Source organism: Aplidium turbinatum, chromosome 18 (assembly GCF_918807975.1).
Source record: "Aplidium turbinatum chromosome 18, kaAplTurb1.1, whole genome shotgun sequence".
NCBI classification, from domain to species: Eukaryota; Metazoa; Chordata; class Ascidiacea; order Aplousobranchia; family Polyclinidae; genus Aplidium; species Aplidium turbinatum.
Window position 1 is genome coordinate 10,900,963 of NC_137489.1, and position 25,472 is coordinate 10,926,434.

Sequence of the window (25,472 nt, forward strand, 5' to 3'; positions counted from 1 at the left end):
CCACATAGGCCATAAAGAATGCATATATGCCAACATAATTTACACTGAATGCAAAGTTTATGTTAAGTTCATGTCCAATTGTCCATATGCTGAGTAAAAACTCTGTTTTTGCTTAAAACCTTTCTCTTTTTTATTTGTGCATGGCTTCTGATAGAAAAGGTATGCTGTTAACGCCAACAGCTGTAAGCTGACCTAATAAAGTCGAATTGACTGCCTCAATTGCTCCCTCCCCTCTGGATCCACCACTGCCACTCAGCCACATTGTGCCTCAGCTTTCAATTTTCAACATTGTAAAGTAGCACCCAGTGCACGAACCAAAAGCTGACGATACCGTGCGATAGGTTAAACTTGTATTTGCGAGTAGCTTTTGTGTCGGTATGGAGATTTCATTATTCCGAGGTCACTGATTGCAGATTAACACCTTACAAAGGACTGCTACAAGATACAGCATAAATTTCAAAGCATAAATGCGCTCAAAACAAACACGCAAAAATGCATGAAATACTGAAGTAACTTCTAGAGGTTTGATAGCAAATTATTATCCGAATAGGAAAGCTTTTCTCATAATTTGATAATGCAGTCAACAACTTTAACAGAAAAGGATTGTTCAATAATAACACACACGCTACATCACCGTGAACAAGATCTACATCACCGTGAGCAAGATCTAGATCACCGTGAACAAGATCTACATCACCGTGAATAAGATCTACATCACCGTGAACAAGATCTACATCACTGTGAACAAGATCTACATCACCGTGAGCAAGATCTACATCACCGTGAGCAAGATCTACATCACTGTAAACAAGATCTACATCACCGTGAGCAAGATCTACATCACTGTGAGCAAGATCTACATCATCGTGAACAAGATCTACATCACCGTAAGCAAAATCTACATCACTGTGAGCAAGATCTACATCATCGTGAACAAGATCTACATCATCGTGAACAAGATCTACATCACCGTGAGCAAGATCTACATCACCGTGAGCAAGATCTACATCATCGTGAATAAGATCTACATCACCGTGAGCAAGATCTACATCACCGTGAGCAAGATCTACATCACTGTAAACAAGAAAACGAATAAATTACGGTAATCAATGTTTTAAAAGAGATTGAAAACAACAAACGCCAGAATTAGTATTATGGTGCACAAAACAGTATTAATGTTAGATTAATGCGATTGGGATATTTAGAACTTAAATCATAAAATGCAGCAAACTGCGGGGTAGGTGAAAATGATAACACAATATCTTTAATCCTGAAAACATAAAATCGCAATGACGATAGACGTTGTAATAATGAGTGTTTTTATACAACGAATATGTGTTACAGTTATGTGTGCTCTTTGCGCGTACTTTACAAGGCAGACAGTTTCAGTGTAGTCGCGTAAAGGAGCAGTCGAGTACATTTAGCCTTAAATCCATTCCCTCAATGCTAAGTGCAAGACTGAGATTCAGTACCATTTTCATAAGGTGTTTGGTATGGCCTGACTAGGCATCGAACTTAAGTATTTGAACTAAAAAATGATCGTTCCGAAGCCAGCAAGCCGCTTGTGTGAAAATTGCTAAACTTGATTGTTTTTGATTTATTGCTATCATCAAGAAGAAAAGTCAAATGTAATAAGTAAACACTCATTGAAAAAGCACGAGACTCCATACATCAACTGCAAAACTGATTATTTACATACATTACTGCATTTTTTAACACTGTTTATACGTGTACAATCTCTTTCAAACAAATTTGAAGTGTAATCGTAGCTTATCCAGATTTTGAATTTTTTTTGCACATTTGGTCTCAGTGAAATAATTTCAGAGACACTCATACTCCATACACATATCTAAAACATAGGGTTCATCAGTGGAAGCTATTAAATATGTAACGACTGCTTCAATCGAGGTAAATTTGTACAAAGTTTTTCAACAAATTTGCATTCAGTTCCTTAGCATCATTGTGCGGTTAAACGTTTGATGCATCCGCAGTGTCAGATATAGATTCATTCGGAGGACTTTTTGGTGTTGCCTCGGTGGAACCAACATGAACTACTACAGAAGGGGAATCTTCAGGAAAAGGTTTATGTCCTTTACGTCGAGCTTTCTCGGAAAAGGATGATACAGATCCAGGTATAGAAACAAGTTCTACCTCTTGTCCGGACCTTGACAAATTTTAAAGAATTGATTACTATGAAGCTATTGTTTGTGTCATCTTATTGAATAACTGATGTTGGTAGGCCAATAAATATGTAACTCATACATGATACAAATAAATGAATAAGATAATTTTACTATCGCTATACTTACTATAAATATTCTAGATTGGTTAGCAAGCACTGTAGTGCTTTAAATTTCCAGGCTGTAGAGTAGTTGAATGGAGCTTGTTGAAATATAATTTTGTTATGCTAAGGTAAGCTAATGTATTAAGATGAAGTGTAACCTACACAGTGGCGCCGGCAGGGGGGCAAACGGGGAAGCTGCCCCCTCAATGATTTGGGCATCATCTTTTTATTATTTTTTTATATTATTACATTTTTTTTTTAATGATTGGATCCCAGCCTGAAGTCAAAAATGTGGGACTTTAGGTGTATTGCAGTAGGCTATATTGCAGTAGACAATAGCAGTAGAAAACAAGATAAATTAAATAATATATCACTGTCGTACAGTAATATTTTGCCTCCTCAATGTTGAAGGTCTGGCGGCGCCACTGAACCTACACTGTCAACGGTTGTTATTGTTACGTATAGGTTTGCTAAGGTTTTATTTGAAGACATACCCGAATTTCTCTCGATTTGGTGGGTCTGGGACAAATACAGATGAGACAATTATGTTTCTTTCAGGTTTTGGAGATACTGATGTTTTTTTGCTGTGAAAAAACATAATTTTAACATTAAGCTCACAAAAATATTATTATAAACGTTTAGGTATCACATCAAAGTCAAATAAGATTATCTATGTTTTGAGACAAAAAAGCATACAGACACAATTATTAAGCTAGCTACAGGCTATCACTTAATCATGTAGGCTACTGCTCGACTATTCTATTCTAGAAGTAGCCTACATTACTTAGTTTAGAACTTTCATCAACACTTCCGAACCCGACGGCTGTCATCTTAATTGCCTTTCAACAATACGCAATTTGTAGCTTATCATTTTATCAAGATTTTTCAATTCCCACAACATAAATCAACCCTCGAACAAATGTAGGCTTACAGTTTATTATTTTGTAAAACGAGAAACCTTTGAAACGAGTAGAAAGTTGAGCCTACTTTTTTGAGTTGATGATTTTCTTGAAAATACCAGAGGACTTTTTGCTTGTTTCTTGAGAAGGAGAATGATGAACTTTGCCAACTTGCTCAGCAATAGTGCTCATTGCAAACGACTGAGATTGAAGTGAACTAGAAACGTTGTAGAAGTTATCGTTTTTTGTTTATGCTCCGATATTTTTTTTTAAATTTACACTTTAAAAGAACATAAACCAATAATCTTAGCTTTTAGCTATTTTTGAAAAACAGAGGATCAAGTCTTCGATCTTGAAAATGTTTTAACTCAAAAGAAAACTGCAAGGGTAAATGATTCGCTTTGAAATATTACTTCTTCATCACGGATACAAAACTTACCCCCGAAAGAATTAAATTAAAGCAGTAGATTAAGCACACACGTGAAGTGATAAACATAAAACCACAAATCGAGATCATTCTAGCCGATATTTTGGCTTTGAAGTGGTGACTTGCAAAGATATTTTCTGATTTGCAGAGTGCAACAAGTGAAGCTTAACCGAAGTTTGTAGTTGGTTTTCATTAGCTAATAAACTGAATTCGACTGGAAAACTGGTTAGTTTTGAAAATTTTAACGTCTAGTTGAGAAAGCCTCTGCATGACTATTCCTGCCAGTATAGCATACTTTTAGAGGCTCTGAACCTCTGACTCTGACAAGGCCATATAAACATATGCATACTATCAGTGTTGGGCGCGATAACTCATTTTTCAGTTAAGCGATAACGATAATCGATAAACGAAAAAGTTAAGCGATAACGATAAACGATAAAACTATCGCCGATAACGTCCGATAACGATAATTTTTTTTTCATGATTAGCGTTGCCCCACCTCATGCAGCACGAACTGTTTTCATCAACATGACGAAAAATCGAACATAATGTACTGTAAAGGGACAAAACTTTTTGTAAGTTATGCATGAATAGAATCGCAACAGCGGCAGTAGGTATCGAATCTTCAACCTCTTGATCCAGAATCAAACCACTGAGGTAACCGCCGTGCTTATAATTATACCTTCATATACCAGTTGGATGCTTTTATCAATTGAGTTACACTGCCGCTTACGTGCAGTAGGCAAAATAATTAAATCAAATGAAAATACCATAAAAAATTCCAAACTTTGTATTTTGCTTTCTACGGGCTGTTTACAGCAAAGTCAGCAATAATTGAAAAAATTCCAAAAAACGCAAAATGCTTGAAAATTTATCAGTAATCTTAAGCGTTATTGGTAGTAAAAATGTGCATACTGTGAAATCCATCAAGCTTGTCAAATTAGTCGTGTTTGTTCAAGAACAATAACATAATTATCGTAATTTACTGATAACTTCAGATAAATTTTTCTGTTTTCTTTGTGAACACCATCATTAAAGCAATGGCAGAACGCTGAGTTGTTGAGATAAGAATTACAATATAGGCACTGTATTATTAGTGGGAATAAAAATATTTGATTGAGGTTGGCTATGTCGCATAGGTAAATCGTCGTCGTATCCAGGCTTACGCCCGGTGGTTGAAGATTTAGATTAAGTGGACGGGAAGGCAAGGAAGCCAATCTTCATGTCCACCTTCAGGCATGCCTTTAAGTGCGTCCTGCGAAAGACAGTGTCCTGCCCTTTCGATTGCCGTTCCAGCGCTCTCACCACTCGGCTATGCAGCATAGGTAAATGAGAAAGGTTATACTGTATGTAGCATAATTTTACCACGCAACTCGATGTGCCTATTGTCATGCAAAAACTACTACAAGATGCAAAAAGTGTGATGTCGGTCTGCATGTCAAATGCTTCAAGCAATATCATATTCCGCAATGACTTGTTTCAGTGATGATGGCGCGAAAGACCATGTTTCCGATGTAAAAGCGGCCTCGTATTGCGACACTTTCATAAACCACTTGCCCATTTCTTTCGCTTCGCTTCAAAGGAATCTGTACCGCCTGTGCGCTTACATTTTAATTGTAAAATTCACTCGCGATTGCCGATTGCAGCAAAACAACAAGAGACTTGTTGCATGCATTTCATTGCATTGCAATTTGCAACTCTAAAAATTATTGTGTTGTTAGGGCCGTCGCTGCAGGGGGCGTGCCCCTCCCATGACAACGACCTGTGCACACACACTTCAGGCACTGAAGAAGAACTGGTTTTAATTTTAGTTTCATGAACTAGGTGGCTAGTAAAAATATTACTTTTCATGTTCTTTCCACTTGTGTGTTGATCCGAAATAAAATTTATCGGCGATTAATTATCGGCGATAATCAAATATTGCCTTTGGCGATAACGATAAACGATAACTGAAAAAATAATTAAACGATAACGATAAGCGATAAAAAATTATCGCCGATAATTATCGCCGATAAATTATCGCCGATAATGCCTATCACTGCATACTGTATCATGTATGTTTATGCAAGCTGCTCATTGTTGTTCAATGTTGTGTTTCAAGATATTACACATTAACACGACAAATCACAACTTACTTTCTTTTAGAGGCTGGTGGATTAGCCCAGTCGTGTTCCTGTTTTCCTTTGATCATTTGCTGACTCCTCCTAGGCAACAGCGACATAAGCATGCTTTTAATGTCACTGATTTCGTTCCGCAATAGTTTGTAAGAATCTTCTTGTGATGTTTGTGACACCTGTAAGCAACCCACGAAATCCAATATAGAACAATGGTTTTTACTTGAAATAATGAGCTGGTTATAAAAGTTTGCATATGCAGCAGGCTACTGTATTTGCGTTGCAAGCCTATCCACAAAAAGTTGAAAAAAAAATGTCTTGGTTTAAAATAACTGTCTACTCTCAGGGCCCGATTAACCATGAGGCACACGAGGCACAGGCCTCAGGCCCCCTGGTTTTGGGGGCCCCCAATTTTTTTTACATTAATACCGTAGGCGTCAATACTTTTATAGGTTTCAAGCAGTGCCGTGTCAAGGGGGGCCCGGATCCCAGGCCCACCATCTCAAGGGGCCCACAAATAATAGATTTTTGCATTTCAGAAAAGTGTTTTTTAAGTTGCTAAAGTTCACTGCATGTACTTGTCCATTAAGAAGATGATTTAGGCCCTTATTATACTAAAACATCTCAAATTTGGGGCTTATTTTACAAATTTGGGCCTTAATTACACTGAAACATCTCTAAAAACACCATTGCTATCTAAAAACAAAGTTAAAATGCGATAAAGTTAGTAACATGTTCTGCAGAAATGTATTGGATGCAATTGAATATATGAATTCAAAAAGGGCCCAATTGCCACAAAGTGTTTTTGGCACAACTGTTTTAATTATTTTGGTCATTTACTTTTGTGGTGAAACTTCGATAGTGATTACATGCTTAAACATACTGGTAAGAAGCATCATACCTAAAAAGTTCACTCATTGAGGATTCTGTGGAGAAACTATAGAGAAGTTGAAGTGCAATTGCTGTAGTTGGGCCCATTTCAAAATCAATGGAAAAATTGATAGAGTATTTTTTATGTGTTTACCAATATGTTTGAAAAATCTGGCTGTTTTTTTTTAAGTATCATTTAGAACACATTGAAAGAAATTGGAAAGCACAAATAGTGAAATAAAAAAAAAACAAAACTGGAGGGCCCTTTTGAATTCACATATTCAGATTCTTTTCATCAATAAAAGTGCTTTGTTTTAAAAAATTGTAAGCTGTAAGCAAAATAGCATTTCAGATAGTTTAATTATCATTTCAATTTTAACATTTACAATACCATAATTATAAATATCCTTGACTAGTGATGTTGCGAGCAGGAAAAACCTGTCCTGTACTTTTAGCAGAAACGTTCTTCTGTATTTACTTTTTCTGAATATATGCACATGAAATTGCTCTTATCTTCAAATACCTTATAAGCCTGGCATATCACATGTTGTACGGTACAAAACAAAAATCATTTTTAACACAAGGGACCTGTTTATTCTTGCCACTAACTTAGGCTACCATACCCTAAAAACTTTAATTAACTTGAATATCTACATAAAATTATGAAAGCTTTGCCTTGGAATGAAATAATGTTGAATAAAAATAATTGAACACCTGATCCTCAAAACGCTTTACACTGCTTTTGTTTACAAGTTACTGTACAATCACAATGTTTTCACCTTGGTTGACAGAACAAGTAATGTTGCCAGATAAAACATAAAAATAGTGAAAAACAATAATGTTATCAGATGATCAAATCTGAATGGAAATTAATAATTTCTACAGCTTTGGTTTTATCCCCAGATTTTATCTGCGCGGTACCTGGCGGCAAAGCAGGGCAAAGTTAAAACAGTCAAAATTTTATGTGGTACGATGGTATGACCGCGTCGTGACCGATAATGTTCCATTGCCAGTATTGGAGCTGGTATAAAAGTCCCCCCCCCACCCCCCTTGGCAACTCATGACAAAAACAGGACTCAACCAAACATATAGGGTGAAACTACTTTACCTTTGCTTTACTGTTCACACACTTCCATCCACATGTTTTGGTCAATTCCTCTTTATCATGAGTTGCCAAGGGTGGGGGGACGTGTACCAGCTCCCCAGTATTTTTTTTATTAGAAATTGTTAACACTTTTGGCTTTCATTCCGAGCAAAGATGTAGCTAAGAAATGATAGACCTGTGTTTGCGGTTACTTACACTTGTGTTGTTTTCTAAACTGGTGAGAAAGTCTATTGAAATGAACCACATTTCCATGTCGATGCAGTGAAAATATACACAATATTATAGGTCTGCTTGACGATAGAGGGCCCAAAATTATTCTGGCCCCGGGGCCCACAAAAGGTTTAACACAGCACTGGTTTCAAGGAACCATTAATAAACTCTGCTAGTTCAAATTCAAATGTAGCCTACATTTTGCTAGTGTTTCCTGTATGAAATTGAAATGAGCTCAATTGCCAATCTGTTAGAGAGATTTTTCATCCAATAATTTTTGTAATAAGTATAAAAGTGTTCATACTGTTAGAAAGTTGTAGGTAAATTGGCTAAATTAATATTTATGAAGTTATAGTTTTGCTTGAACTATTTTTTAGCCCATATTTCATCATTCGCAGAGACTACATGGCATTGCTTTGAAAGCGATTGCCAACAGGGGCCCCTAAACTTAGCTGTGCCTCGGGCCCCCATGAGCCTTAATCAGGCCCTGTCTACTCTACATAACTTGTATTGTTTATATGAGGAATTTTCATTTCCAATAGCTTAAACTATTAACTTTGGTAAAAAAAATGTTTTTTCTTTAGAGCTGCATCATGCAAGATGGCGCAAAACTTTGAAAAACCGTATCTTCGTAATATTGGGTTAGCTCACAGCATAGGCTTACTATATGGGCCTACCCAGACAGCGTATGTCGTTTTGTACATTGACTCAACGACTGCTTACCTGTAATCGCTGCATTCTTGAAGTCAATTCAGTCATCTTTGTCGACATTTTTTGATAAGCTTCATGACTTGCACTTCCAGGTTGATCTTGCTTGGCGGGAGAAGCTGGAGTTGCAACTGCGAGACCGACGACTTCGCTCAAACGGGCTGAGGCTTTTGGTTTAATTCTACCACTATGTGGCAAGTTAAAATCTGTTTCATCCTGGGAAAATACAGCATATTTTAAAAAATGAAACAAAACGTTAGGGAAACTGATCTTAAACCAATAACATTGTTCAAAATTTGAAAAGTTGAAAAGACAAATTTCCAATGGCGAAAATGCTCACTTGAAGTAGTGATGATTGATCTATTAAAACAATCGTAAATAAACAGGTAATAAAGTAACCAAAATCTACAGATCCAACTAAAATTCACAGTTAGACTAAAAGTCAATAACGATACTGGTTTATACAAATATTATGTAAAGAAATCATAAAATATAACTATTTTAAAATTGATTGATTACTAAAGCTATATCCTAAAACAAACCAAAAATAACTGAAAACAAGTATTAGCAAAGTAAGTAAAAAATTAAAGAATAAAAGTGTTAGTTTGCAGCTAAAGGGTTAGCAGAACTTTTTAAAACACTGAAGGTGCTACCCTCCGCTTGCAGCTCCAACTGTAGCCTATCTTTACACCAGGGGTGACGAACCTTTTTGCGGTCGCGGGCCACTTTGTCAATTACACATGAGTTATCGGGCCATACAACTTTTTAATCGTAACCAACTATGAAATCTTTTAAAAGCGACTTAAGATATTATTCATGAAAAGTAACAAACGGCAGATGAAAGTAATAAAACCCACACAGTTGAAATTATCTTACGCAGAATCGAAACACACTAGAGTAAAAAATAAAAACGAATCAACTTGAGCAAAAAGGATAGAGCAACAGTACTTGCACTGATAATGAAGACAGTTTAATTTTCGAAGCGTTTGCTGTCATATGAGTATGATTTCTTCTTTTTTTGGCTCTATCCTTTTTGCTCAAGTTGACTAAATGTTTCAACCATTATGCTCCGAAACAACAAATCAGTTAATAAAATTTCTTTTCAAACAACAAACAAAAGCCCATGCGAATCATACAGCTGAAGCTATCTAATGCAGCATTGAAGCATAAAATATTAAAAAATAACATTGAAGCATTGAATTGTTTTGCTAGTGGGATTTTGGAAAGTTTTTTGCTTGGCTAAGCGTTCAATATTAGGTCGAACAGACGATGTGGCAACTCTCAACTGCATGCTAAGATTTTCATCTGTCAGCCTCGACCTGTAACGACTTTTTGTAAAGTGCATTTTAGAAAAGAACTGTTCGCATAGGTACGTGCTGCCGAAAACAGATAATCATTTGAGAGCGTGAGCTCTCAAATTTGGAAACTCTTCCTTTGATCTTTTGTCTCTAATGCATGAGCGATTGTCAAATTGTTTTGCGGGCCGCACAAAATTCTTTGACGGGCCGCAGGTTCATCACCTCTGCTTTACACAGTAGAAGCAATAAAAATGGCTAACTGACCAAATTCAAAATGCAAACCCCAAACCAACAAAGTATAGCCTATTTGAAATTCAAAATAGGCACAAGCATTAAATTTTACAAAAGAAGTTTAATTGTAAAACACAAGCCTACCCAGCAGTTCGTTGTTAGATATAAAGTTAAGTAAGTTGTCTATATGAAAGAGAGTTAAAAAGTGTGTTAACTACATTTTATGAAGATTTGTTTTGAAAAGGATGAAATGTAAATGTGTTAGTTTAGTTAATGACGCAATGGTAGATCAAAGAGAATGTCTAAGCATCATCACACAATGTAGGTAACGGGCTACGGATAATACCAAGGATTGCCTGCGGTTTGGTCGAGACTTCTCATCTCCATCAATTGATGAGCGTACGGTACTATGTTGATCTTCTAACTGTTTGATGAGTTTAACGTTTGTTAACAAATAAATCTATGTTAAAATTCACTCTGCTCTTCAGAAAATTCAAAGTAAAATTCATTTTTTCAAGTTAAATTTGAAGCTCGGTAACTGAAAGTGACATAATTAGCAGTGTAGGGAATTTATGAATGTAATCAGTCAAGCGATTCAAAGACACAGTTTACCTAAGTCAGCTTTTTTAGTGTTCAAATTTTTCATAAAGTCGCTGTCTAAACGCTAAGGTATCCTCAGTAAGTTATATTTGAATACGATATCGCCCCAAAATCGAGAAGTTTCTAGGACTATGTTATTGGCCAACTTGAAAGTGCTTACCCTTGTGCTAACAGCCAGCAAGAACTTTATTTCTGTAATGATATATATGACTACAACATTTCATTGCCTTGTTACTACAGCAAGGGACAAGCAATTGCAATAACTGGTGGTCAAAACCATGTGACCTGAATTGGCTAGGTTCAGTCTCACAAAACAGAAACAGCTATTTGCCACTACAATTCTTCCAACACGCGAAGTGTTAACGTACGTTTAACATAAGAAACATACTTTAACCTGTGTCACAACTGCAAACCGGAATTACATTCTTCTGAGTTTTGAAAAATCTTGAATCATTTGCTCTCAAATCAGATCCAGGTAGGATGTGTTGAAACATATGAACTAATAACAGTGTTATCGGCTCGATGGCTAGTGCTGGTTAGTGTGTCTGCCACTGAATCAGTAGGCATGGGTTCGATGCCCTGTAGGGTCAGACCAAGTCGTGTTTCTCCATGGCACTCAGCAAAAGGAATAGATTCAGGATAAAAATACACTCAACTGGGACTCTATACGGTTGCACTGACACTGTCTGCTTTGTAGAGCGCTGGGAGCAATGAACATCTGCGATGGATACTGCGCTATTTAAAACGCACACTACTCACTTGTTATTTATTTAACACCAATTTAGGTCTTCTAACCTTTGTTTGCGCTGCTCTTTCAGTCTTATGAATATGATCCATCAGGTCGTCCATTTGTTCTTTGATTTTGATCGTTACTTTCTTCAAATCAGAATCTTGCACGGACGTTAAATCATCGTCATAGTATAGTGATTCCGGGCTACACTGCTCTTGGATGTATCTGTGTTTTAACAAAAGCAACATGCTAGCATTTTAGAAATAAATAAAAAACTAACCCATCTCAAAATAGCCTACTTTAGATATACAAGGCTTGCTTTCTGATTTTAACATAACAGGAGAAACGATAGAAAAACGCAGCAGCATTGCATCATAGAGCAATATTCACTAATCTTTCCGGTACGATTTTTATAATTAGTGTAGGCTACCACATTGGAAAAAAAGAGATGAAGATATGGAAAAGGGTACAAAAAAAATCGAAACATTATTGCAAGCTGTGGTCAATATTACATCAGGGGCAATAATAACAGTTAATACAAATATAATAACTATTAATCTACTTTCTAAAACTTTGTTTTCTTGATTTCAACAAATTTTCCTCAAAATTGAGCATAAGGGCCGCTTGTTGCATCACTGCATTTGCATTGGCATTGTCGTAAACTCTGGAAAACAAAACTTGATCATTTCCTTCTTGCTCAAGTCTATATGTTGCAGCCCAATACGTAGACTACTAAGGGAATTAGGCTCCGGCGTGTAACGTACATCACTTAGATGAGTCAGCCTATGCTGGAATTCACAAAATGTCAGCTCAGCGACAAATTTCTGATGTGTTTCGATGATGTTAAAAACGCAGCTAACAGTACATTAGCAACCTCAAAAAAATAAGCATACAGATAATAGAAGTTGGGTTTACATCGTTAGACATTGTTTTTACGTTTATTAGCTGGGTATGAATGATCTGCAATGGACTAAATAATGCAATAACTTTACCGTTAGAGTTAAAATCTCACCGTTAGAGTTTACGCAAACACAACCATCTTCTAATACAAGGGATAGCCATAATCTTCAAAATAATATTGGAATGCTTAAAATCATTTCGAAAGTTTAAACTTATTATTAGGCTACATTCTTGTTGTTTCCAAAGAAAAAAGTGAAAAGGCGCGCAAAATCAAAAATGTAAAAAATCTATGATAATTTTTTTCAAAATGTCCTAAATTTGTAAATTTAGAAGTCCCAGTGTTACAGAACTTTTACTATTCTAAAACAGGGCAAACCTTTGAAAAGTATCGGAGAGCAAAGCGATGAACAAATTAATGCAGAGAATAGCAGACACCGCCAGAAAGGTGCTGATCAGAATGTAAGCCATAACAATGTCATAAGCTTGCATTTCAGTGAATTGATATTCATCCACCAACGTCATGCGGAAGAGAGTGAACAAAGTCTGATCCACAGTCGTCATAGTGCTTATAGATTCAACTTTTCCTGGAAAAGAATTTTATGTTCAAACTTTGGTTGGCTGCACTCGAATGGAGCTGGTCTTTATCTACCTTTTCTTTGAAAGGAATTTTGGTAGAGAACCAATGAAAATGTTCATGACGTAGGTGCTTTACGCATTAAATAAATGGGTAAAATAGCAATCTTAAAGCTTGAAACATTGCTTCTGTGCACAAAGCCAAATAGCTTGACGAAATTTGTCCTGGCTCGCGAGAAATCACTTCTAATAGCACCAGCTTCAGGCATGACACTTACGAGACCCAACAGATTGATAGTCCCAAAGTAGGCTATATAATGACGTGTCAAAACTAATACTGCAGCCGTCGATGCCCGCAGCTTTTGACAAACTAAAACCATGCAGAGTTTTTTATCAAAAGAATTAGTCTATTAAAACATCTTTTATTTTGTAAAAAGAAAAAAAAAACTCATTTAGACTAATATTAAACCTGACTAAACTAAACTCACCAAATATCATCCAGAAAGCACACGAATATGGGATGAAAAACTCCATGTACAAGTAGAAAAATCGAACAATATCCCAAGTAAGTTTTCCCAGCATGACAATGAATGGTCCAAAAAATCTGAAAAAAAAAACACAACAAGTGGTAATGTCTTTACCAACGACAGAGCAACACAAATCCCTTCTAGAGGTATGAAAAATGAGGCCTGTGTAATGTATTTTGACCGCTGATAGAACTAATTGCTTTTTCTTAGCAGAATGGTTCACGAATCCTTCACAGTCCGTTTTGCGTCCATTATATAATGGAAGCTACTCTACGCGCGCCAGAGCTTAGTTGGCGTTGCATAAAAGTCAATCGTAAAATAACTTACCTAAACGCTCTTGTGAATTTCATCATCCGAAGCCATAGAAAGAGGATGGTGATTACGAATATCCGGTTGTTCCACACGCTCAGGTTGGCGTTGTTGACAAATCCAGTATTGCAAACTTCCATTGAAAAGTTTGTGCACGGTGCTGAGAAGCTACAGCAAGGAGGCACGCGATTGGTGATGGAAGCATCGATGATATGAAGAAGCTGCGGTGGAAAATGCAGTGATCAAAAACATGTGTTCGCGTAAGCAATTTTAAAATATATTTTTTAAGAATTTTTCGCAAACGATAAATTATGCTGGTTACAAAATTAGATTCAAAAATTTATAAAACACTCTTCCTTCGAATGCAAGATGGTTTCCACGGTTTCTGGATGCATGTTAAATTTCTTGAAGATCGGCTATGGTATTGGTTCAGTTGCTTACGACAAAGCAATGGATCGCATATAAACTAGGTTCTAACTGGCTAATAAAAGCTTGAAAAATATTAGCCTATAATTACCGTAACTAAAAATACAAAAAAGTAGACTGTCCAATCAAAGTAATTCCAAAAATCTTGAAAGTAATATGGAATCATGTCATCTAACATTTCAATCTCCCTTTCCAAATACTTTTTCTCCTGTGAAAAAAATATCATATTATGTATTCCGAAATGTGTCATAGCAATATTGCTACCCATATTGCCAGTGGCGTTCCGTGACCATTTGGGTGTTCACACGTTTAGCAAGCTTGAATCACATACTTGATTTGCGCAGTGACTCTTTATATCATATAGCATCAGTTTATTTTGATATAATCTGAACAGCTATCGAGCAAACCGCAAACCTAATGTGTGTTTAAAGCCTGCTGAAAAAATGTGAACACCCCAAAAAATTGTTCCAGTATGCCACTGGTATTGAGAACCACTCTACTGGAGATAGTGTATATGCTAAAAATTTTAATTAGCTAATTATTCCACGCATAGTGGAAGTGATTTATGCAAATACTTACATGCAAAATTTCAACAGAAGATAAAGATAAATAGGCTACCTCTGGCCATTTTGGATGGCAAAACTTCAAGTCTTCGTTAATTAATTGTTCTCTCCAATCTTTCCACTCATTAAACTTGCTTTTAGAGGAAGTTATTTCGGTTACTTCATTGAAAACATAATAAATAGCTATCAAGCATCCCAAAACTAGAAAGAATATCCTCCACCAGTCCTGAAATTCACAACAATTGCTTTAAATTTAACTAATCAGTCTAATTTTTACACTTTCTAAATTGTAAGTGATCTTGGCCTTAGAGAAAGCCCTTGTAAAAGCCCTTAGAGAAATACGATGTAGCAATTTACCAGAATTATGTAATTTACAATCAAACCAACTAGCTGAGAACTTGCAAAACTCCAACCAAGCTTTCCACTTTGACGCAAATCTCTTTATTCTCTCTCTGCAAAGGTTTAGACCTACGGTTAAATTTGAAACAAGCTACAACAGACATAGTTCAACTTAGACTACATAAATGTTTTATATTATCTAATATTTATCGGCTGCTGAAGGCATAGTAACATTCTTAATGATGCACCTGTGGGAACGTGTAGAAGTATCTCAGCTGCCAGGGATATGCAATGCCAAGTATTGTCCATATCAATACAAAAATTAAATTGATAATCAGAGTTCGAACAGCTATTCGCCTGAAATAGAATCAATTTATAACTTACATACTGTATGTTTGTGTAACTTTCCAGTTGATTTTGCAAACTTAGCTCTCCAAGACTGTAATTTTTTTAAGTAAAGTACAGGCTATTTTATCAATAAACTTGATTTGCTGGATGGCTAAGTAAACAGAGTGCTTGTCTGAAGACTATGAGGAGTTTGAGCCACGTCAGACATTCGATCTCATGTTTGGTTTTCCACCGTGAAGATTACACTGGATATTATTTCTGATTAGTATGCAGCAATAATTGAACAGATTCAGGTGGGGTTACACTACTATAATGTGCAGTATTTAGTTGCCCTCCATTTTTTAATATCTTAAGTTTACCATGTCATAGTGCAGACATTGTTAGTTATATTAACAAGGTGTGGTTGCAAAGTTTAATCAATAGAATGTTAACCAAATATTGCTAGAACAACTTATAGGCATACAATTGTTCAAACGCTTCAAAGAGTCGGTTTTATTATAGTTTTTACTAGTTCAAAAGAGGTAACAATCGTCAGTTGGTCGTAATCAACAAATAATATATACTGTAAGTCGATAGGATTAAATAACGTTATTCAAAATAATACTATAGTACTAACATGCATATTGCATATACATGTCAAATGCAACCGTTTTCAGCAAAACTTTGTAGCGTTATCGTAGTTGATTCACAGGTGTTTTTAATTTCTTTACATGCATTATTTTTCTGGTACGGGCATAGAGTTTCGACAAAAACGTTTGAAGTTATGTTGTATTTTAGTTTTTTGGATTGACAGTAGCCTATTAAATATTGTTAATCAATTCCATCAACTTGTTGTCTATTAAGCCTTTATGTTATAGTTAAATTTTTTTTCTCCTAAAGCTTTAGGCTTGCTGCTTCTAATGAAAATTTATACTGTAAGTTTCTTTAAGATGAGCTAATTTTCTATGCATTATTTGGTTTGTATGAAGTTTCTTGGCTGATGCTTGGTGAATTCTAGCATTTTTACCTTCCAAAATGTTCCCATTTGACGTCAATCAACCTCGTTATGACAGGATGCATGATCAAGTCAAGTTGCTGGTATTTCACGATCACTTCCAACTGGAAAGGTTAAGAGGTTGAGCATTTTGCTAAATGTAAGTTAGGCTAATTTACCCTTGCCTTGCGTGTGGGTATATTTTTAACGTCTTTTCAAACACTAAACAAAATAACAATTGAATAATGAATGAATGCCCGACTACGGTACGCAAAAAAAAAGAACGGCAATTTTAAATAAATGTAGGTTCGACTTTCGGAATGTGTGCTGGAACACTCCACTTTAAAAACAGCTTTCAAATCAATGTTAGCCTACCTATAATGATGGTATGACAGTCAGCAAGACTTTAGCAAGGGCAAGATTCATTTTGTCAAACTCGGTAACCAGGCCTGTGTCAGTAGTTCAAGTTAAGACCCTCTACAAGTATACGAAACTGCTAAAATTATGGTTCCAAAGAAGTTACAGACCTTCGAAAGGCTTTCGAAGTTACAGAATAAGGATTTTTGCAACCAATCTATTACCAGTCGTAGAGAGTGTAACTCGTGTCAAGCAGCGCGGCTTGATATACATGCAACCGAGTGTTATAATTTATTAATTTTATGCACTAAATGAAGTGAAAGCAAAAACTTTATATATGTTGATAAATAAACTAACACACTTACTGGAGTTTTTGCCAAAGAAGCCTTTTCTTTTTCTGTAAAAAACGCATATAAATGACTTCTAGTAGACTCAGTAGAGTATTTTAGCCATTTTAAAATTAAATCGTAAGTTAATTCTAGTTTATATTAGCGGACTAGAGAGCTTTCAATACTGGTAATGATCTTAAAAAAAGCGCTGAGATTTTCAGTCACAAAAGCATCTAAACTGCGGAACCACTCACTTGGTTCTTCGGGAATTTCAAGCAAGTTCAAATAAAAATATTGTTTTCTGTTCGCTCGATCTTTTCTGTGAAACTGATCCAAGGCTGCTCTAGCCTAAAAAATAGATTAAAAGTAAGATAAAATTTAATAATAATCATGCTTTTATTTGCGCCCATTGCGATAACATACAGTACACTACGATCACAGATGCGATACAACAGACGACAGGAAGCAGCGAAGTGACATACAGTCTCGAGTCAGCTGCTTTCCTTAGTTTGGCTTGCTATTAGGTTTCTTTGCCGAGACAAAGCCGTGTGCTCTGGAGCGGTTTCGAACCCACATCCTTTCGAACGTCGTGCCAACGTTTTCACCACTCGGCTACGCAGCCGAAGATTTTTAGAGCCTAGATTTTTCAAAAAAGCGAAATAACTTCTGTCGTGGTTAAAAACGAGTCCTTAACACACAAACTCCAACGAGTCCTTAACTAACAACATGAAAACAGTTTTCTCAACGTCTGCTTACCACTGGACCCATTTTGGTGATCATATGCGTCATGCAGATTTGTCCGGAATTATCCACCACTGTGACGTCAGCATTGATGTCAACCAGGTAGCGCGCAGTCTCGCTTCGATCTGGAATGACAAAAAGTTACCAGAGTGTGCTTCAGGTGCATTGTAAGCAAATAGATACATTGGAAAGAATTGAATATGCTTAGTAGCGCTATGCTCGATTAGGCGTCTTTTGCAAGTTAGAGAATATTGGCGTGTAGCCTACTTTCATTTTGCTATATTATCATCATGTCATTATGTACGTGCATGCGTGTGTCTTATTATTTCAAGCGAAGGAAACATTTTTCCTTTCCATAGTCTTTTCCTATAACCTATCATTTTTTTAATTCTGTTGTTTTTTAATTATAATCGAATCAGCAACCAAAAAATTTTTTGGACTCCGGAAGTTTGCAAAGCTTACCGCCGAAAGTGATATCTCCAACAGTTCAAAATTGATCGATTAAACATTTTTTCTTCCACAGTAAATTACCTAATTCTGCAGCCACAAAAATTGGCGTTCTTCCCCTGTAATCTTTTGCTTCAACCTCTGCACCAAGTTTAATGAGCATTTTCAAAGATCCGACCGCGTCGTTTCTCGCAGCGAAGTGCAATGGAGTCTGCTTTTCTTCTTTTGTCCTTGCTTCAATATAAGCTGAAAATATTTGGAGCAGTAAATATAAGTAACTTAGTCGAGGGTGGTGTTTCCCGACAAATCTGGCATTCTGATTGAAAAAGCATGAAAGAAATGATGGTTTATAGACAATGTAGGACGCAACTAAATGTATGTAAGAATAAAATAAAAGTTAATTTTATTGAAGTCTTCACTATGGTCACATATCTGGTTTCGTCAGCTGTCTGGTTCAAACAAAAACAAAAATACAAGTGTTTAGTACTTATGCTTTTAGAAAAGTTTTTTTTTTTTGATAAAACTCACGCTCTCAGTCAGTTCTTCCCTTTATTAAATATCATCCATCATTTTAGCAAGATTAGTTTATTTATCATTATCGTCACTGACTGTTTCAATGGCGATGTGAGTTAATCCTACCCCCTTTGTCAATCAGTAACTCCACCATTTCCGGATAATCGACAGCTGCGGCGATATGAAGAGCAGTTCTGTGATATCTGGTAAAAACAGAATTAAATGAAATAGATTTAGCAACTTTCTCAGATTTAATTATGTTGCAGATATGTTGTAAACAGGGCCGGATTTAGCTGATGGGGAGCCCGGAGCACTTTTACATCGGGGGGCCCAACCGTGCAAAAAATTTTTTCGCGCTCTCGGCGCGAAAAACTACTTCTACGTCTACAGTAGCATTAATCCTGCACCGCACAGCATTTTGTAGAAACTTCAAAGGAAAAAATAACACAAAATCACATTTTTTCCACGTCGGGGGGCCCCCTTCAAAAGGGGACCCGGGGCACCTGCACCCTCTGCCCCCCTAAATCCGGGCCTGGTTGTAAATATTGCAAACAGTTCGTTGCATAGTTTACATTGTGCAATAACTTATGTACTATTAGCCTACTTGAGTCCTAAAAGGAACAATAAACAGTTTCCATACAAAATATTGATGATTAGAAACGGGCATTGGTAAATGCAGAGTACATGAGTGTGTTTTTAGCTATCATGTCTAAAAGTCTACAGTCTGTCGCATGAATTAGTGGTGCGATACGGATTAGCCAAGCCTCGTAGGCAAAAGTCGTGTTTATCATTTTCAATGTTTGCTACAGTCGGCTGCTGAGATACAAGTATAAAATTGTTTTCTTTGTGTAAACTGCAGTTTAGTTCTTTTGTTTATTCGTTGTAGGCTTTAGCTGCCACATGGCGAACGCCACAAAGATTAATAATAAAAATATAAAAATCCAGCTTTTAATTTTATTTCTTTGAGTCAATCTCGGATATTTGAAAGCTAGCAACTAAGTAACTAAGTAAGTAACTTAATTGCCTACCCATCCGCAATATTGACGTCTGCGCCAAACTCCAACAGAAACACCATGATATCGGTATGCCAAGCTCTTGCAGCCTGTTCAATAGAAAGCATTACAAGCGTACTACACATCGTAAAAAGAGCATAAAACTTCCATTCTGATTAGTATGCAAAGGTTAGCTACCTATTAGTCAAAACAAGTTGTCATATTTTAAGTTAATTACACTTGAACAAGAAGAGTAACATCGAAATGAGGTATACACTCAAAATTATTATACAGTATATTTAAGATTGGATGACTGTTATAGTCACGTAGTCAAGAGGCAAGAGTAACTGCAGGACGCTTAAGAAGAAGCAGATTGGTCTCTGCTCCAAAACAAGTTGTCATTTATTTCCGAATTCTAACATGCTTGTAATTGAAGACCTGAGTTGTAGAATTGTCACATTTTGTTGAAATTGAGATCACCAAAATATGTTGTATGATAGTCAATGCCTGCTCCTGCGCAAAATTGATTTAAAAGGCGGCTTAATTTCGCTATACCACACGCTGGTGTTGCATAGAAATGAAAACTTAAACAACGTTGAAAAAATTCGCAAGTACGTAGAAGTTAAGTCATATTTAGTACGTATTTAGTACGAAGTCGTATTTTAAAGTTTACGTAGCTCTTCAACTCAGATCTTTGATTAGACACAAACACTGCATCTGCATTCTTGTCATCCCATTCAGTTGAATTAATACTGGCCTCAGTTGGGACACAGTTTAATATCCTGTATCTTATTGAAATAAAATTTGGGCTGTGCAACCCAATGTTTCACATCGTTTAGGAGTAGGCCAATAGCTTCTGATCTTAAAAGTAAATGCAAATTACCTCATGGAGCATGCCTTGGCCAAATTTATCTTGGCAATTAATATCCGCTCCTCTTTTCAGCAATTCCTCTATGAAGTCTAAGTTAACCTTCAATCAACAAAAAAATTGTTATTAATTTTGCTGCCTATTTGCTGATAATATGTTTCTGCTGTCGACAAAAACGACTGCAATACTTCATGTAGGCTTAAATTGAGGGTGACTGCATGACTTGAAAACCATAATGGTCACTTTGCAGTTTTCCGTTGTTATTTACTTGAAAGATGCAGTATAACTTACTTTTATTTGATTTATTGTTTGTTAAGTATAATTCTTTCGCATGCTGTCTTCATTTGCTGTTATCTGAATACGGAATCGCACAACAAAATACATCAGTCAAGTCAAAATTTAAATTTATGTTGTTAGTGTCACTTGTCTACCTCATCTTCGCTTTCATTGCGCTTTGCCAAGTTGATAAAATGAGAAAGCAGAGTCATGTTAAGTTGGGCTTGTGTCGCGTCATCTGGAAAAATAAGGGAACACCAACGTCACCAACTTTTCATTACATAATCGAGGTGTACGTCAAGGCGAAGAAAAACTTAATGTCTTCCATGCTTATTTACTGCGTCTAGTTGTCTGTTGTGTTACATTTATATTAATCTGTGTGAGCTAAAGTATGTTATCGTAATAAACGTAAAATAAAAACGTGATTCTTATTATTACAGTAAATTACTAGTATTGGAAGAACATGCAAAGGAGCATAGAAAGAATAATACATGTGTATTAAAGAGAAATAGAAAAAACAAGATTAGAAATCAAGTTATCAGACAAATCTCAAAGATGTCATTGAAAATAGCAACAAATCTGAAGTGGCAATGGGCGGGACATGTAGCAAGATTGACAGACAGCAGATGGGCCAAAATAACCACAGAATGCACCTCAAGATATATGAAAAACTAAAGGGAGACCAAAAAAGATGGCAGGATGACATTGAAGAAAAGATTGACATCACCTAGATAAGAACAGCGAAAGATAGAATGGTGTGGAAACATATATGGAGGCCATTTGCTAGCAGTGGCATAAATGGCTGATAATGATGATGATGATGATTACTAGTATTATTGTTATTCCACCTTCAAGCATGCCTTTCAGTGCTCTGCCATAGACACAGTCGCATGCTTATGAGCGGTGTCGAACCAGCGCCCGTTCGAGTGCTACACCAAGGCTCTCACAACTCGGCTATGCATGCTTGAAGATGGACACAAAGATGCCCTTCCTTCCGGTCCACTTTATCCAAATCTTTAACCACTGGGCATAAGTCTGGATACGACAACTATTTCATTCGCAAAAATGACAAAAATTTTCGGTAGTATATTGCTATATGACTAGGCTAAAAAACACCAAAAATGTTGGCTATGTTCACTACTTACATTTCTTGTTTTTTCCAACGGCGTCTACATCATCATCCAGCCCGATAGTGTCTTCTGATCCTGAAGAAAGTAGGCAACTGTCATGAGTCTACTACAGGTTGTGAACTGCGCACATGGCGATTGAGAAAGGAAAAACTGAGCTAGCAACGTTTCAGCAAGTGATGGCTGAAAGTTGGCAAACGATGAAACTGAGCAAGTAACACCTGAGCAAGCCGAAACCTACTATGTCACAATTCATTAAAGTCAATAAATTCAGTTTAACAAGCGATGACCAAGCAAGACCGATGCTACATGAAAATCTCATTTGCTTACTTGGACAGTAGCTGAAATGTAGCCTACTTGCCGAGTTGAAGCCTTGGTTGAAGCACTTGGTGAGTTGTCGTGCCGAGTGGTCAAACGACCACTGTTATTTACGGTGGGTATCAACAGAAAAACTTTCATACGGTCAAAGAGAGCCATCCGAAAATTTTAAATGCACAGATTGACTCTTTATATCACATCAGCTTATTCTGATATAATATGCACAGCTATTGAGTAAACTGCAAATCTAGTGTGTGTTTAAAGCCTGCTGAAAAACAGTGAACACCCAAAAATGATCACCATACGCAACTGATCATCACAGCCTTGACATAATGTACGTTGGCTATTTGTTGTTCAAAACAATTTAAGAACATTAAGAACATTGTTACCTCTATTTACAAACAGAATCTTACATTGGATTAATTGTTTTTTTTTTATTTCATTTTCATATGTTGTTTATTTTTTAATTATGTGGGCATGCTAGCTATAAGCATGCATGCTTTGTTATGGGATGCAAATAACTGTTTTATGCGGGTAGCAAGTTCAAGAGTGTCAGTCTGAGGTGCCCAAACAGCTTGCTCATAGTGGACACCTACCATCATAAGTCCACTCACGTATGTATGATGGTTGACTGGAAGCCCTTCGTGTTTTTACCAAATGATTCCATCTTGTGCCAATGGCTCGTGACGTCACAACATCACCAAGAGACATGCCATTTGCCTAGAAAACATTTGAGAAATTTGTATTAAACAAAAGTTTTGCTAAACTTGTTTTTATTTTGGACCATGAAAATAAAAAAACAATATGTGCACATTGCCTGTAGCAAAGGTGTAGAAAAAGATGGAAGTTGAATCTTTGAAATGAAATAAAAGTTCATCTTGTATTGTATAGGCTAATAGTTACACAAGATGTCACAACTTAGATAAATATGGAGGATAAATTTCACCTCAGAGATTTGACTTCCTGAAACTCAGAAAAATGAAATGCTAAAAAGGAAAATAAAATTCCTTAATTTTAATTTGTAAATAGTTGGTGGGAGTTGGCTATTTTTTATTTTTTTACAAAGTCTGCAAGATGTAAACGAGAGTAGGTTATAAATTTCAAAAACTTCTGGTAAACATGGTACCCAAAGTAAAAATTCTTGCATCATGCTCTAGCTCAAATTACGCCTTGATCTAGCTAGTTACTGGAAGAAAAAATAATGTTTCACAGCTTACCGAGGGATCTTTCTTAGGAAGGGTGGCTACGAAGCTTTTATTTTCATACGCAAGATCTTCTTCGGCGTTTCCGTCTAAAAAAGCATATATTGAAAATGCAGTCAATCGGTTCACATTTCATTTGATTAACCTTAATCAAGTTCACTTGTCCAATATAACTTTTCTGTATAATTTTTCCTGCTTAACCGCACGTTAAATCGGAACAATTTGATAGACCTTCTGACGACCCAAGCAGGCTATGCGATACTAGAGCACGATAGAAGGCTAAGCTATGTTTGTAATTCAAAAAAATGTTTATACTGTTTATACGTTAGCTGTAGCCATCTCTGTGACATTTAGACTGGTGAGTATAAAAGATTTTTATCAAATGCAACGGTTGTTTTTAACGAGATAAATAATATATATTTTACAATGCAAAAAAAATACGTTTTGCAATGTCCAGTCTCCAATAAGCTAATGCTCGGAGGTTGAAGATTCAGATTTAAATGGATGATTTAACGCAATGGAGCAAATCTTCATAAACACATTCAAGTGTAGCCTACAATATTTTTAATTGCCTTGTCGAAGACACGGTTGCGTGCTCTGGACAGGTGTTAAATTGATGTCATCTCAAAAGTCGTAGCCTACCAGGCTACCAGTGCTTTCACAACTTGGCCATGCAGCCGAGAAGAGACATTGATGGGGCTATACCAAACTGAGTTTTAAGTAGCTTGTTATAGTAGCTTCAAGTCTTCGTAAATCCAATTGACAATTTTTTAAGAGGATAGATTACAAATTGAAATTGCAAACACAAGAACTCTACACTGTACAGTATTATACTACTATGACCATGGTAATCTATGACATGTTAATCTAATAGCCTAATAATAAATATCAAATAATATATTTTGTCATTCTTATTTTTTGCTTGCGACTTCTTTTGTTCCGGTACGGTATGCAATTTAACTACTGTACCTTACGTTGAAAATACGTGTTGGATTGTCTGTTTGAAGGTGAATGCGTGCATTCAAGATATTTGTAAAAAGTAAACATTGAAGATGTTTCTTTAACTAAGTAAAGAAGCAATCCTTCCCTTATTTGTCATTCAACACCATTCAGGCATGACATACCGTTTGTTCCAACAGCGCTGGACTTGTCAGTTTGTTTTTGCTCCATGGTAACTTCCAATAGCGCTACCCAGCGATTCTGATTTTCAACAATCACTATTTACAAAGCAGGTGTTAGGCAGCAGGTCAGTATATCAACATGTCAGAATATAATTGCACATTGATATCATCATTACAGTATCAGCTGAAGCAACATATTTATTTAAGTATTAACATCTGTAACGAAAACATATTGCATTTTTTACTAATGTAAATAGTAAACTGAAGGCAATGTTGCATGCCACTAGGTTGGAGCTTAGGTTGGAACTTTCGGTAAGAACATTGCCGGTGCTGTACAAATACACGCAAGCAAACAAAGGCCAAAGAAGTTGCTTCAAGAAACACTTTTTCACTTAAAACATATTCATAAGAATGATTAAAGTGCTCTTCAACTTGTTTTGTTACGGTGCACCTTTAAAATTGTTGTGACACACTCATGCACTTTATTTAATTCAAAGGTAAACCGAGGTGAATCGCGATATAAAAATCACCTTCCATTTTGCAAAGAAGCTATTACTATATGAAACACGCAAACAAAATTGAGCAAGTTATATTTAATAACTTATTATTCGTTGCATTTGCATATATAAACCAAAAACTCAAACCGAGGTATGCTCTTCCTTTCAATTGCTTCCCTCATTAACGTGTGTAATTGAATTTCTTTTTCGAGGTTTAATTTCACACTGATAAAAAAACTCCTTACGCATA

General features: G+C 36.2%; 1 protein-coding gene across 1 annotated transcript; it reads right to left on the bottom strand.

Annotated features, from left to right (window-relative positions):
- Positions 1-341: 341 nt before the first annotated feature.
- Positions 342-24,774, bottom strand: LOC145787178 (uncharacterized). The gene is made up of 26 exons (XM_082598904.1): positions 24,729-24,774; positions 23,620-23,693; positions 22,999-23,122; positions 22,103-22,162; positions 21,113-21,195; positions 20,697-20,783; positions 19,850-19,923; positions 18,948-19,024; positions 18,393-18,554; positions 17,877-17,986; positions 17,375-17,468; positions 17,157-17,188; positions 16,468-16,559; positions 15,362-15,470; positions 14,830-15,000; positions 14,303-14,419; positions 13,804-14,006; positions 13,438-13,553; positions 12,753-12,960; positions 12,039-12,140; positions 11,542-11,701; positions 8,633-8,833; positions 5,746-5,903; positions 3,272-3,400; positions 2,779-2,868; positions 342-2,164 (listed from the first exon to the last, which is right to left on the bottom strand). Exons 1-26 carry the CDS (start codon positions 24,772-24,774, stop codon positions 1,969-1,971), a joined length of 3,075 nt encoding a protein of 1,024 aa, XP_082455030.1. The 3' UTR covers positions 342-1,968.
- Between the last annotated feature and the right edge of the window lie 698 nt (positions 24,775-25,472).